Raw genomic sequence first — 16,565 nt, forward strand, 5'->3', positions numbered from 1 at the left:
CCCAGCAATCGCAGCAAAAACCGCACAGCGTTTTGGTGCCGTTAAAAATGCCACACAAACAGGCGTGCTGCATTTTGACAGCACTGCAGAGCGATAAAGGGGGCCTTAGGGTTTACCCAGTCTAAGGAGGAGCAACTGAGACACCTTTGAACAGCTGCATTGTCAATCTCCAAGCGGTGTTAGGCCATAATGGTGTCATTTTTTCTGTTCAACCAATGGGCTGAACAAAAAAGGATGGATTTGAATCTCTTCCACCTTAAAAAGGTAGCATTGTATTCTGTCGGCAGGGAGATTTCCCCGCCATCAGACAGATGTGCGCTGCAGACTGCTGCGCTGATCGAGAGTGTTTTCCCCCAACCAGGAGCGGTTGAACAGAAGACGATAGATTTCTGTTTGAAAGCTACCATACAGTGATTAAAAAAAAAAAAACCCCACACCTCCCCCATGACAAATGGATTTCTTCAACCACACATGACAAAACGTTGGTGTGTGTACTCTGTTGAACAGAAGCCAGTCTAACAACCAGCTTCTGTTGAAAGGTCATGCTGGGAAACCAGTATTTAATCAGAAATTGCAGCCCACGGCTGCAGCTCAGTGCAGCAGGGTAGATCCCAGAGTAGATGTGGGGATCGGTCAGGTTTTTCTTTTGTTCAACTAGCTAGTTGGGAGGAGGGGGGGGGGGGGGGGAGAAAAAAAAGCACAGTATATACATGCATACATACATACATACACACACACACACACACACACCTTGTTCTACTGGCAAGATCATCAGGTAATACAGAAAACAAAGAATAAAAGAAAAAACAAATGCATCAGCCAAATCTAAATTGACATGGCTGAAAAATACATTTATTTTTGGATAATATTGCTTTAAGGCCAGATTATGTGCAGTGCCTTGAGGAAGTTAGAGGACGTTGTAGATGTAAGCCCTTATGGGAATTTCCTATAACCTCTCACTGGAAAGGCAGTATTTGGGAACTGACGCAAGCAGGGGGCATGGCTTGAAGGGAAAGGAGTATGGAATCCTTGGCAGGTTTATTATCCAGAACAACTATGTTGTAAAAGTTGCTGAATGAAGTCTGTACAGAAAACACTTCCCCTTCTAAACACAATACTTCAACAAGTAAAACATACAGATAACTGCAACAATACAATACAAATGGCAATCATGTTGCTCTTTAAATATCTCACATTATTTGCTCCAATTACTTCTGCTAATAAGATTTTCAGTGGACGTAAAAGATTGGCCCCCTGCTAAGACCCTGGCAGCCAGTCTCCATCCCACATTCCTATTATAGCCTACAACAAGAAAATCCATACACTTCAGTATAACTGGAAGGAAAGGAAAACATACAGCCTGCCCCACAGAAAGGAAAATAGGGCCACGCTATACTGTAACAATAAGGCGGAACACGCTTCTGGCCAGTTAATTAGAGGAATGTCAAACGGAGATATGTAGAAAACAGCATCAAAGGCCAGACAAAACCTGCTGTGACTGCCTTAGAAGATAATCATGGCAAATGTATTCACAAAAGATTATCAGCCTTTCACAAAACACAATCAGCACAGAAGTCTTTCCAAGAAAAGCAAGGTGTCAGCCTGAAATGTGGAAGGAAAGTGGAGCTTCATCATAGATCTCAGCACAATTCTTCATGGATCACAAAAGCAACAGTAAGGAAGCTGGAAAAAGAAATGCACACTTTAAGTAACCTGTGAATTTTGTACAGCAAACCAGCTGCATCGCCACAAACTCAAGGACTTTTTAGGAATAAGCCACACCGAGTGTTTATCCGAGATACTGTGTCTATACCAGAGGAGCCGTTTACTCTTCCTATTTGCTGTATAGGAAGAACAAGTGTGTAAGGTTAAGGGGTACAGCATGGGTCACCGAGTTCTTTGCTGCAGAAAGGCGTATTGTACTGTTCCAGCCTGGAATCTCTAAAAGTGTGCTTATGTTTGCACAGGGGAGGGAGTCTGCCGGAACTTAAGGGGTCATCAGCACATGCACCATATCACATGGGCACCGACTGAGCACACGATCAAGGCTGGGCCATTAACCGGAATCAGTGGGTGCTTGCTTTCCCAGGATGGCACAGGTTAAAAAAAATATAAACCCAAAACCTTTTCCTTAGATCTCTGACGGCCTTACTTGGCACACAGTACAGACCATAGCAGCAGTGGTGTCAGAGGGGCCTACAGAGAGATCGAACGTTCTCTTTCCCTATCTGATGGGGAAAATATTTTCAAAATGTCTTCAGTCTAAAGCCCCGTACACACGTACCGATTGTCGGCCGTCTTGTCCGGTGCCGTTTTGTTGGTTGAAAAGTGCTCAAGACTGCACACAAATTTTGTCGGCCAACAACAACAACCAACTGCAGAAGTAATGTCATGTTCTGGTCTACTTTTCGTATGTTTTTTCTTCACTGAGCATGCCCAGTCTTGATCATCACATTTTTGTCGGCTGAAATCTGTACTGACTGACGAACAATCGGCCGTTCTTTGTTGGCCAACAAAAATTTTAAAGCACGCACACCAGATTTTGTTCGGCCGAAAAGTCGCAGTCGATTGTCGGAAGCATCATAATAACAAGCCGACAATCGGCCGATCGGACGTTGGCCGAATATTTACGGCCGACAATCGGTACGTGTGTACGGGGCTTAAAACCTTAAATGCTTTGACAGTCTCTGTACCAAAGTCACAAATCTAATCCAAGTAAAAAAGCATTTTTATAGGCTTATTGCAGTCCTCAAGAGACATTCTGCTCCAAAGGGACAGGCCTCAAGATAGAAGCTAAAAACAGGCATGTTTAACATCAGTACTTCTATTTAACTTGCAAGACCACAAATAATGTGAGAGGTTACAAAAAGGGATGGAGGGATACCAGTGTCTTCACAGAAATGGGCCTAGGCTACCATCTCTAAGTACAGGTCATATTCCACAACACCACCATTTTTTGTTAGCAGCAAGGAACATTATCCACTACTCGTTTACATGGCAGAATACATTTTTATTAGAGCTATAACAAAGCCTTCATCAATCACTTTTAAAAATCCAACAGGCTGGTTGTACCCAAATTGAGCGATCAACTTGGGTACATTCAGCATGTCCCTGCTGAACTGGCCAAGATTCAAACCATCTACTGCTGGCGTTACAATGGTCCAGCACAGACCAATGTAAGTATGCATATCTCAAACTTGAGGGGCAGCTGTGGAAGGACAACACTGTAGTAGTTAGCACAACTAAAGAGATCATCGATCTTCTGGTTCTTGTGCTGGATGGCTCCCCTTTTGCATAGTGACCACAGGGAGTTCTTCCCTTGGCACCGCCATTAACATAATGCCTTGGTTTTTTTTTTTTTTTTTTTTAATGAATACAAGGCATTTTCTGACTGAATGAGTTGGAGAGGCAGGTCAATGGACATCAAGATTTCCACTTTGTCCAATCAGAGAATGCTTTGTATTCATTAAACAGACATTCTGTGAATGGCGTCAATGCCAAGCAAAATAAGAAAAACCGCGATTACTGTAGTAGTAGTGACCACTACAAGGACTGTCACCTTCCACAACAGTCCCTTAGGCATTAAATAGGCATACTTGCATGATTGAAAACAAAAAGAAAGAGCGCACACCGCCCTAGTGTAACACCATTTAATGAAAATAATTAAAGCCATAAAAATAGGTACTCACAAACAAGTGTCATGCATGGAAATGATATCCCCCGATCTGATGTGTGTAGGGTACTCCTCTCCTTGCCGGCGGCTCAGCTGTTCGTTCCAGCAGTAGTACGTGGATAACGTCCAGCTAAGGCAACCACCTCGGAGGAGCCGCTATATTACTATATATATGAGGGCATAAGAGTTTTTGGGTTGTTGAGACTGAAGAAGGAGGCCACACCTCCGAAACATTGTCTTTAGCAACCCCATGAATGTCATGTCCTGATCGGGGATCTCCCCTCTGTGTAACCGAACTGTCGGCTACAGTATCCGGCTCTTGCAGAGTGTGCAGCAAGCGGCTGGACCGTGCGCAGGCGCACCGCATTGAGCTACCTTGAGTCATCCGAGGTGGTTGCCTTAGCTGGACATTATCCACATACTACTGCGGGAACGAACAGCTGAGCCGCCGGCAAGGATTTAAAGATTTAATAAAGTTGAAGTGAGATCAATATGACACAGATAGTATGTATAAACGGTCTAGTGCAGGGATCCTCAAACTAAGGCCCTCCAGCTGTTGCGGAACTACACATCCCATGAGGCATTGTAAAAATGACATTCACAGCCATGACTAGGCATGATGGGAATCTTAGTTCCTGAACAACTGGAGGGCCATATTTTGAAGACCCCCGGTCTAGTGCATGATACAGATCTTTAAAAACTAGGGAAATCTGTTCTGGAATTTAATAAATGCATGACTGGTATGCAAAGCTGATATTTAGGATCATCAATAACCTTTTCATGAAAATACTTCTACACAAAAGATTTAAAAAGTTCAATACTTACTCCTTGGAGTCCCTGAAATTGAATGGATGGTCGTGCAGGTACTGAATTCTACAAAACAGACAGAAAGAAAAACTAATTAGACACGCCTACTGTCATTGGTCATCTATAGTTAGTCCACCCAAAACCATGCCTTCTCTTACATCTTTTACATTATGAAGAATGCTGCAGTGAGGCTATCATGAAAGCAAAGCAGGAGCCTTTAGCAGCTAAATCTTTGGTAACCCAATGTGAGACAAAATTATACCAGTGGAAAATTCAGTCCTTCCGCATCCATCTGGTACTAAAGCCAATCAAAAAAAAAAAAAAAAAAAAAAAAAAAAAAAAAAAAAACATACAGCAGGAACCTTTGGGGAAACACCTAGCCCTTGGCATCTTAATCCATGGCCACTGTAATTCAACTGACACAGAGTTCCACATCAATGTACCCACATACAATCCCATAAACAATGCCATGATTTGCAAATATCAAACCCATATTTTATACCCTTCCCGCTGCCCCGGCCCTTTAAGAGGATCTAGCTGCCAGGAGGCAGGCATTCCGATCATGTCACCGATTGTGAATGTTCTGATCATGTGACAGCCAAGCACAAGTATGCATTGGGTGCTTTCCAGTACCCGCCAGTTACCTTGCTTGGAGGCCTCGAAACTTCCGGCATGTTAGTCTGTGTGTCAGTGAACAAATTGGCTCTAGAGGATTTAGAGACAGAAAAAAAATCCCCACTCCTAGAATGTCCTGAGCAGTGGCGTTTTGGCAGCTTGATGGGTGTGAACGCATCTAAAGATGCATGAACGATAAGGTGTTTAAAGCCCCATATACACAGGCCGAATGCTGGGCGAAATTTGCCAGCTCAATAAACATAGTCGGCGTTTGCCAGCTGGTCCATGCATCCTGAAAAACCAGCGACCGACTGGCTCCTGAGCACTGACCGGAGTGCTTTGGAGGGGGGCCGTCCCTCTGTCAGAAACACAACAGCTCAGCAGGGGAAATTGCTGTATTAATGTCGGATTGTTGGTACAGCAGCCCTGGCAGGAGCTAAAATGTTGGGTTGAACAGGCTTGAGCGTTTCATGTGCAAGAATAACGTTTTTCTGGACAACAAAATTACACCCAATGGCTTGACGTGCCTAAAAATATTACATGCGTTTACAAGCATCAAGTGGTTCTTCCTGCCAAAATGCTGCTGCTGACCAGGAGCAAAGGCATCTAGGAGAGACGGTAACACGTCCAGTACATATGAGGCCTAAAATACCCCACAGCTTTGAAGAGCTACAAAAAAAAAAAAAATACAAAAAAAAAATGGCATACTCCAGATCACTACAGATGACATTTTTGTGTCATATTAATGCATTAGTACTAACAAGCAGCAGCACTCATCCAAATGCAGATAGTTGACCAACTCACAAGAACTTTATTGTGGCAATATATCCCTGCTTCAGGCCAATGGCTGCATATATTGTGTGCTGCACTAACGCACCCTAATCTGGGTATCATCCAAAAAGTGGGGCAAGACAATAGAACAATTGTCACTATAACACAGTGGGAGACATTGTGCACATATACATTTTCAGTAATGAAACGTCCAGAAGTCCAAAGAAAATGAAGCAATTAGATTAGATTATTCAGGACGTATACAAATACGCTGCACAACAGTCACTAAATAAAGGTGACCATAAAAAATCACCAACAGTATACCCAGTTTAATAATCTGTAACTGCCTTAAAGACCCAAGTCCTGTCCTCCCTATATACAAAGAATCACACTGGAAATATTAAGCTGACGACAACACCTTTTTCACAGGGTAGGCCATACATTATGCACAGGTGGAGTGGAAAGAAAGGAAAAATCACTCAATTCCTCTATCAACAGTCAGTGTTGATGGGGGAATACCTCCCGCTATGCTAGTGTACTCCCGACAGTGGGAGAACTTTTCCAGGCATCAGAATGTAATGATAACTGCTGGCAGCAATAGCTGCTAGCATTGAGCGAAAGAAAAAAAATAAACTTGACAGTCTAGTTGTACTGATCAATAGATCGATCATTCTGATGAGCTGCCTCACTGAATTTTAAGTTTCACTAAGGTCCCATGCACGCATTTTTTTTTTTTAAAATGAGCGGTCAGTCAAGAGCGGAAAAAAAAAAAAAAAAAAAAAAAAAAAAAAACTTAATGCACATAAATGCACCAAAACGCAGATTGAATACAGAGAAAAAAAAACTAACAAAGGGTAAGGTTTTGAAAAATACGAGCCGCTAAATTTTTTTTATGTTGCTTCTTCTGCAGGAGATTCCGGCATTCTTTCAGCTGCATAGTTTGCATGAACCCTAAGGCCCCGTTCACACCCGAGCATTTTTCAGCTCGTAAAACGCTCATCTCAAGTCTCAAAAAACACCCAACAAGCAAAATCCCATTAATTTAAATGGCCTATGAGTGTACACATGTCACCTGAAGCTCAAAAAGTACATGAGCTTTTTTTGGCAGATTACAAGTGTTTTTGTTAGAAGTCAATGCCTGCCTCCAAACCCCTGCAAAAAATGCCTGAAAACGATACGCACAGGTGTGAACGCACAGGTGTGAATGGAGCCTAAAAAAAGGCGGTCATGCATCCAGTGAAGTTAATAAAGTATATAGCCAACACAGGCTACACCGTTGATGCTACAACCCCCACCCATCCTCTATTATATAGATAACTGATGATAGAATCAGCAATCAAGATGGCCTACTCCCAACAAAATAGATCTCATCACTCATAAGGAGAATTCATGCCACGTTGAGAATTTTTGTCCTAAGCTTACCAAAATGTACAATAGAGAAGAGATATTTCCATATAAGCATGGTTTAAATGAGTAAACTGGTTATCCGTTAGCCATAGTATACTACTGTATTATGCGAATGACAGAAGCCAATTAGAAACCCAAGACACTGGAGCATTGCAACTGGATGTCCCTGTAGAAAGGTCTAAAGATGAGCCTGAGAGCTGTCTGCAACAACTTTCTCCAAAGTTTGAGAATTTAAAGGTATGGGCACAATACCTTTCTACTGTCAAAAAAATAAAATCAAAAAGACAATTGCAGCTGCACAGTTTTTTTGGAATGTAATTTTTAAACACCATTTTCTAAATTTAAAATGCAGATATAACACTGTAAAAATAATAATTGTAAGAAAGATTAGAGGTATGGGCTCAATCAGGCTACTAATACAGACCCTGATCGGTTATTAAAAGGGTGTAATAAAGGTTTCCTTATGTTGCGACCTACACAAATAGCACATATTTGCAAATGACTGAATACCACCGGAATGATCCAGTGAGAACAGCCAATAAATAGTGCATGTATAGTTTATACAATAGGAAGTAATTTGAACCATCATCTAGTTCCCCTTCCCCGATGACACTGATTGTTGGTCATTCGGAATTTACACCTGGTCTTACTAACCCAACTATTACAGGCCTTTATTAAATATATACTGACTAACCAGACCCTACTTGCCATAGATCAAATGAGAAGTATTCAGCTCTTTTCTAAGGTCCCTACCTAAACCTGCGCTCTGCTCTCAGAAACGGCACTCTTGGAGGAGCGACGATCCACGGTTCTCTTTCCACATCTTGTAAAACTCTGTTGGACTCGCATGCTACCAGATTTGCCTCTTATGACACTGAAAGTACCGGCTCGGCCCGGTTTGCTTTTCCACTTCTGGTACCGCATGGTACGGTGTTGGAACGGTTCGGTACGGTATGGTTTGCTTTTCCACTAAAGTAGTACTAAAGGTAAGTGGGTGGGATAACGATTCTGACCAATCAGTGGCTAGTAGTGACTGCATGCAAAGGATTGTGGGATATGGTACCGGGTATGGTACCTCTTGGAACCACAATCGAGGTGGTACGGTTTTTGAGAGCCGTACCGTTCGGTTCCATGCAGTGGAAAAGCGCCGCCGTACCGAACCGTTCCTACACCGTACCATGTGGTACCAGCAGTGGAAAAGCACAAAAGCGAGCCGAACCGTTCGGTTCCATGCAGTGGAAAAGCACCATTTGTGAAGTGGGAATGGGATCTATGCATCCCATTCACTGAGCTTTAGAAGGCACGCATACTTTTCTTTTCACAAAAAAACCTCCTTCTGTAGTACGCATGAAGAAACCACTTACAAAATGGTTACGCACTGGTACAGGACTCCATAGATTCTAGCAAAGATATTCCTTGACCAATCCAACCTCTGTTGGCAATGCGAACACCCAGGTACCATCTTGCATTTCCTTTGGGAATATCCTAAACTTCAATCTTTCTGGCAACCAGTTCTTAAAACTTATTCACAAATTTACCGATCTCTCTCTATGTGATGATCCTGTGGCTGTGTTTCTCAATCTTACTCCTTTATTAAGGAAATGTTATCACAAATCTCTTCTTAAATACCTCCTTAATGCTACTCGAGCGTGTGTTCCATGCCAGTGGAAACAGTCTGCACCTATGGTTGCCCAATGGATTGTGAGAGTAAATGACATTTAAAAACGGATGGAAGACCTGCTGCACTCCAGGACAAAATCAGAAGAACATAACCAGGTAGTTTTTCCTGGGATTTGTTCCACTTATCTGATGACTTCTTTCAGGCCCCTTTCACACAGGCTTTCTGATCAGGTTTGCTGTCAGCTTTTCAGGCGGACCTGATTGGATGCTCCATGCAACCCTATGGAGCAGCAGATGTCAGAGGTGATATGTCCGCTGACACCCGCTGCTATCCGATCCTGTCCATGAATTCCAGATGGATGGGTAACCCCATTTTCCATCCGTCTGGAGGATCAGATGGGATGGAAGAAGAAGAAGAAGAAGAAGGAAAAAAAAAAAAAAAAAAAATCGGGCAGGCGGTTCGTTTTCATCCGATCTCCCATAGAGGAGAGCTGAGCTCCGACAGGTCCAGCTCTGCACAGTGAGCAGACGAACCTGTCACTCGTCTGCCCAGCAGGGATCGGCGGATCAATCCCCCGCTGAGCCGAGTCTGCCAGATGGAAGCCGTGTGAAAGGACCCTCAATATGTAGAAATATGGGCATATACCGGAAAGTTGTGTTCCGTTTCGCACAATGGTTTCCCAGTAGGTCCCTTCAGTCTCCCTTTCCCCAGACCCCCCCCCCTCTTTTCCCTCTTTCCCCATCTTGTATTACTTTACAACTTTTGCTGTTTTTTTCATCCATTGCAATTCTTTAAAAATGGCAAGCTCAGACCCTAGTTTGACGCCCCCCCCCCCCCCCCCATTTGTTTTTTCCCCCACATACTAGTAGCTGTACGTGGACATCTGATAGAACCCCCCTCAATATGCAGGCTGTGGTTCAGGTAGGCTACTATCCAGTGTAGACATACTTGATATTTTTTTTTTTAACCACATTATTAACAACAATATACATCTGTAAATGGTCTTATTGCTTTGGGTTTTCAGAGATCTTCTATTTGACAGAACACACCTTTATATGATCTGAATTGTATTAGCGTACATTGTTCCTATGCGCTGTGAAGCTACATTTTATTTTCGCATACCAATAAAAAAAAAAAATTGAAAATAATTTTGTTGTGTTGCAGCCTGAAATGAAGACAGACTTTTTTGTTTTATACAGGCTACAGCTGTAGTTACTCAGTGCAACTTATAACATCCAAGTGAAAGATAAAACACCAACATGTCAGAATTTATTTTTCTAAACTCAAAAAAAAAAAAACCAAGTCACCGAGTTGGAAAAAGGAAAATAAACTTGTAAACTCGATCAGGTGTAGCCAATTACCTTTTCAATGGCACACAAAGCCAATTGACTTTCTACTGTGATCAGCTGTGGTTATTTTGATTAGCTCAGCATGAAAAGAGCTTTCCTTGAGCATTTCAGTCCCTGCAAGTGCACTTGAAGCAATCAACTATGCGTGGCAAGGCACTGTCAAAAGATCTCCGGGATAAAAGTTGGACAGGCACAAGTCAGAAAACGGACGAAGCGATATCACCTGGGTGTCACTTACGGCAAGTGGGTGAGAGACGGATCGGTATCCGGTGGGAGATTGAGCGGGTGAGAGACAGCAGTATCGAGTGGATGCCGAACAGAGCGGTATTACACGGGTACCACTTACGGCAAGTGGGTGAGCGTGAGATACCGATCCGCTAATGTGGAATTATATCTTTAATTTGTACATATGTGAGTGCCATATTCAACAACATTTGTAAACGGAATTATGCTATGTGACATTTTACCCTTATGCGAGTATCACCACCTAATAGTAGGAGGAGGAGACGACTAGTCTCGGACCCTAACATAGGATGTACAAAATAAATATAGGCCGATGCCGATATTTTGGCCATCGCATACCGGTAACGAAAAAACTATAAAATCGGTCGATTGCTGTATATACATACATATACACACACACACACACACACACACACACACTACTAAATCTTGTGCAATAGGCTGGATCCTAAAGCTGTCACTTCCTCTTGGAGGCCATAAACACAGATCAGGGAACAATCCGAGAATCTGGTCTGGCAAATGGCATGTTTCAGTAGCTGCCAAATCCTTTACATTTGCAAATGAATACTTCAGGGGGATACTGCACTCCTTCAAAAGGCTGGAAGACAATACATAAGTTGTAGGACAGGGCAGAACATTTAAGCAGTAAAAACAGAGGCTAAGTGAACCACTCCGATAAGACATCTCAGGTCAGCAGCCAAATAAAAACAGGCTTGTACTTTGGAGTGGTAACATTACCTTGTCTTTAGCCTAAAGTAAATTTCATCAGGGTGATCAAATTGCCAAAGACCTAACAGTCCAGTCAAGCAAGGGGATTTTTTCACGTCTACCAATTTAATCTACCTTGGTGAGAGACATCCCTTTTACAAACCATTTTCTCTTTACAGTTCTGTACTATACAATTGATTTTTACCTGAGGAAGCCTCAAAATTCATCTATACCCAAAACAAGAATTTTAGGCGGATCTTCACTGTATCTGAGCACTACAAACCAAAACCGCTATGCAATTCCTTTTTAATATTCAAAACAAATTCCCCCCATCCACCCCTCTTTTTTTTTTTTTTTTTTTTTTTAATCACTTTGAAAACGCCTTCATAGCATTTATGGCCGTGGCCTCTTGAGTAAGGGCAAATGATTCATTTAGCAATTACTTCCTGGAATCCATCTGCCCTTAGCTGAGAAAACCCCTCCACAAGACTTTTGGGATGCGTGACATCTTTTGCCTAGGCGTGAAAACCAGGAAGTAACTGAAGTAAAACCATTTAAAAAAAGTTTAACAAGTAGGATATACTTTCCTATCAATTTACTAACGCTAGCTGGATGAGGATTTAAAGTAATCAATGTTGATTGGGGGAGTGACGTTCTGCTTTAATACGTGGCAACTTTAGGCCCCGTTCACAGTCTACTACAGTGTACATCCATGTATGTGAGGGCAGAGTTTGCCTGCACAAGGATACATAGATGTTCCATACAACCCCATGCAGGCAGTCCCATTCAACTCAACTGGGACACAGCGACTGAAAGGACAATCTGTTCATGCAGAGACGCCAGACTAGGAGCAGCAGTTGTGTTTGCAGTCGTTGCATCACAACTGACATGAATGGGATTGCCTGCATGGAACATGAGCTTATTTGAGGCAGAATCACATGTTTTTGGCCTTATGTAATTTGATGGCAGCTCTTTAAGACGGCATGCTTAGGCATGTTTTTCAGGTGCTCAGATTTAAACATCTATAGGGCCAAAACACACAACTCTGCTCAAAACAAGAAAAAAAAAAAAAACACCAATCTCCTACCTGGCCAAGGATACACTATGGTGGGTAGGGGCTTAGTGGAGAGTGTTCCCTGCCATCCCATGCCACTGAGTCATGGCCACATCCCAAGAACCCATACTTCTAATTCTAAATGAAAAAAAAAAAAAAAAAAAAGTCTGCCAGGATTGTTAGACTGAAAAGTTCAATAATCCAAGAGCTCAAACCATGGTGCTGATAAGTGTATGACAGTTACAACAGAACAGACGTTTTCAGATACTCAGTCGCTGAACTATTTTAGTAACGTCAAATGCTTTTAAGATCATTGCATATAAGATTCAGCTCCCCCAGTCATACTATAGTGGTGTAATCAGGGAATTTGCATTAAATGCTTGTTGCGGAAACCAGCCTTTAAGCTGCACTGCAACGCCATTCAGAATTACATTGCCTCCCACCATAATGCATTAGTGTGAAAGAATGAGCATGAATGACACAAGATTGTTTGAAAATTCCCACTAGCATCTTCTGACTATAAACAGTTGATTAATGTCAAGCTAACAGACATGTCCCACCTGCTCATCTCACAAAACAAGCCATGTACCGTGCCAAAGATTTCCAGGTATATGGGTCCCAAGGGCTACTGCTAAAACTTCAAAGAGGTTGAGTTTAGTTAAAGAATGCAGAAATATACTGGGCCATGTGTGCTGCTGACTGTTCAACAGGAGCCACTGGAAAGATCATGCTGGTTGGAAACCCAGAATTAGATCAATGCTTTTAGCCAATGGCAGCAGCACTGATCAGTGTATTCTGATGGGGTGAGTGGCTTTGTCAGAATACGATAGCTCAGCGTAGGGCTGGGCGATTTTGCCTAAAAAAAAAAAAAAAAAAAAAAAAATAAAAATCTTCGTAAAGAAAAATTTGAGTTTCGATTCGATTTTTTTTTCAATGCACCTAAAAAATGACTGCAGACATTTCACTACGGAGCCGGCTGCACTTCTCCCATTCTTCGCAATGTTTATTCCTCAGTTGCTGGAAAAGATTTGTTGTACTGCTGCTTCCAGTAGCAACAGCCTTGAAACATTTTGCAGCAAGGCTTCGTCTGTGTTTTGTCTGCTGCATCAAAACCAAACCAGTTCCAAATTACGGAATTACCTGTGCCTTTCTTTGGAAGTAGTTCTCTGCTAGTACTACACGCTGCCATGTTGTTTTGACTGTGTTACGCGCTTCTTTTACTGTCTATGGTTACGCGGGGCGGGGGCTGGCTCATATCGCGCTATGGTAACGCACAAGGACTGTGTGGAATGAGGGGTGCTGAGCGGGGAGGGAAGGCTCACAGGAGGAGAGCTCACACCTGTGTAGAGGACTGAGGAGAAGCGCTGTACATGTGTGGCTAGTCTCATACCTGTACAGGGGCTGTGATAGGTACAAACCCCGCCTCCCCTCAGACACACCGCCCGCTTCCTCTCCAGGCAGCTGACGTCACATCCAGGCCTGGCGGTGGCCGCTGATTGGCTTGTTCCTCGTAGACTGAGCAGAGATGGCAGCGGCGGTGGTCCGGTTACTGGGGAGTTCTCAGTGTGTTGTGGCCGGTTCCCGGGCCTGGCTGTGCGGTGTGCAGCGGACTAGGAGCTGGCTGGAGCCCAGGGCGGCTCACCTGTACAGGTAAGTGTCCCGCATGCAGGCCATGGGGGCCCCTGAGTGACCTCTAGTGTATGTGTACTGTCGGTTAAGTGGGGCGGGGGCTGGCTCATATCGCACTATGGTAACGCACAAGGACGAAAACGCGGAAAAGTCCGAAAAAACTATTGTGGCAAAAACTCGAGTTTGCAAAATAAAAAACGTTTTACACTACAAAATCGATTTTTTGCCCAGCCCTAGCTCAGCGGGAGAGATGCGTATATCATACATTGTTTGGGCTGATGCAGGGATGTCAGGTTTTTTCCCCCCATTCAACTTGCTGGCTGTAGCGCTGATCAGTATAGTCAGACGTTGGGGGAAGACAAAAGTACAATAGCTCAGTGGAGAGGACTCCCTCATCCACGTTGTTAGGGGAATTGAGTCAAGTTTTTTTTTTTCGTTCAACCAGGAAAAAAAAAAAAAAAAAAAAAAAAAAAAAAAAAAAAACACCTGACTCAGGTATGAGTTACCTTCTGCAGAGAGCATCAAAAGATAATTGCATGCTGCTTGATCATACATTGTGTGAACTGTGCAATTGGATGGAAGAGCAGAGTCTGAACCGGTCTGCCAGTAACCTGATCTCCAGCACGTCTCCTACCTGACCTTCTAAACACTACAGTTCAATCACCAGCTTCACTACCACCACTCTAAAGTATATACATAGAGCTTCTCTTCTGCTAGGGGAACAAACACTATAAACTGACAATCAGTATTAAGTCAGTCCAAGTGCTAAGGCTGGTTATAACTACAAGTAAAAAAAAAACATTAACTGTAGATAAATACACTCTCTGGAAGACCGCAAACTTTGCAATTTTCAGCAGTTCTTTCTTTGGACAGATAATTCAAACCCGTAAACAGGATTACCAAAGCACACAAAGCAAAGTCTGTTGTATGGCCGCCCTGATAAGACACACAGGCACCTCCTCTTCCCTTACAACACACTGCAGTTACAGGAATATAGGCAGTGGCTACAAACTACATGAATGGGTTAAGCCTGGACTCGGAAACCTCTACATTTAGGCTGGGTTCACACTGATGCAAATTGGACGCGGGTTTCCCCACATTTAATTTGCATGACAGGAGACTGACTGGCTCTCAATGGAGCCAGTTCACTCATCTCCGGGGCGGCAGCGGAGCGCATTGCACAAGAGTCCCCTGCGCCTTTGGCTCAGTGTCAGGTCCAAATTCAGGTAAAAATTCGGGCCTGATCCAGGGACGCATCCCCACAGCGTGAACCCAGCCTTCATTCTACAATGTTTTCTGTCCCCATGTAGAATCCTATGATAAGAGTTTGCAGACGCATTCAAAATATAAAGATTTACAGGTATTTGTCAGGTTTGAGGTTAGCACAATGCAGAACTTGTACCACTACGTTCAAATTGTTACCTTGTTCACACTGCCACCATCTATCATGTGACTTGCGACAGTCACATGACAGTCAAAGCACATCATTTCAATGGGTGCCATCTTAATGCAAGCTGCAGCATAAAATAAATAAAGATTCATGCACCACTTTTCAGCGACTCTGGTGTGACTTGAATGCCATAGAGTACAATGTTAAATCACAAAACTTGCAAGTCGAAAGGAAGAAAAAAAACGCACAGCTTTGGGGGGGTCGCAGCAGTGTGAACCCAACCTAAACAAAAAAAAAAAAAAAAACAGATTGTGAAAAATGGAAATGACTGCAACCACTGACAATCAGTGATTGCTATTAGGAAGGTTGCATTAGATTAGAAAAATAGAAGAGGCAGTCTGTTCACACAGGTCAAATTAGCCCTCAAACATACATGACATCAGAGGGTGACCACCCTGGTAGGGATTGGTTTTTTTATGTACCACTATTTTATAGCCACACAGCCACCAAAGTCTTAAGTTGCAGGCAGTTGTTTCCAATGGTGCCCATTCACATTAACACAGTGCAGCCATGATGCAATTTTGGTAAAGGGTCCTATGCTACTTGGTGCCATTTAGTGGTCCATAGACTTCAAAGTGGCCAGAGTCACATCTACATGCACTTTTGATACATTTTTCTGCGCAAGTTTATGTGGCACCTGCCAGCATTCTAACAACCAGCGATTCATCCCTGACCGATTTTATTCCTCACACTGTCAGAAACTGGAAAACATTTAAATCTTCACTTCTGGTTTCAGTTTATAAAGCTTTTACCGCCACTTGGAAACAACGAATGAAACTGATCTCGGTTTGAGCAGATGCTCTGGAGGCCAAAAGAAATCTCACAATAAAAAAAGGAACTGGCATAGCCCATGTTATCACAAGAGGTGTTCCTCCCTTTTGATAGAAATAAAGTTGATCAAAATAAAAGATAGTAAAAAAAAAAAAACCCGACCCTTCAGTGCCCATGTAGGTCTGCACGCATATGTAAAACAGCGTTTGCACCACACATGTAAAAGGTATCACTGCAAATAATTACAGGGCCATACCTACTGTGTAACTCCAAACTGGTAACCTGTAAAGGCTTTTACCACGTCAGCTATGGAGATTAAAGAGGTTGTAAACCCTCTTTTTTGACATTTACCTATAGGTAAGCCTATATTAAGGCTTACCAATAGGTGCTATTAATATCTCCTAAACATGATATTTACAGTGCATGCAGCCGATGAAGTCATCGGCGCATGCGCTCTGAAGGAACGG

At 42.9% G+C, this 16,565-nt stretch overlaps 1 protein-coding gene across 1 annotated transcript in view; it reads right to left on the bottom strand.

The window, feature by feature from the left end:
• ELL2 (elongation factor for RNA polymerase II 2) overlaps window positions 1-16,565 on the bottom strand; it is a 98,159-nt gene that overhangs the window by 40,522 nt on the left and 41,072 nt on the right. Inside the window, exon 2 of the mRNA XM_082265630.1 lies at window positions 4,499-4,546. Within this exon, the coding sequence (XP_082121756.1) occupies window positions 4,499-4,546 (48 nt within the window). The remainder of the gene's footprint in view (window positions 1-4,498; window positions 4,547-16,565) is intronic.

Source organism: Pelophylax lessonae, assembly GCF_965119305.1.
Source record: "Pelophylax lessonae genome assembly, chromosome: 1".
Taxonomy (NCBI): Eukaryota; Metazoa; Chordata; class Amphibia; order Anura; family Ranidae; genus Pelophylax; species Pelophylax lessonae.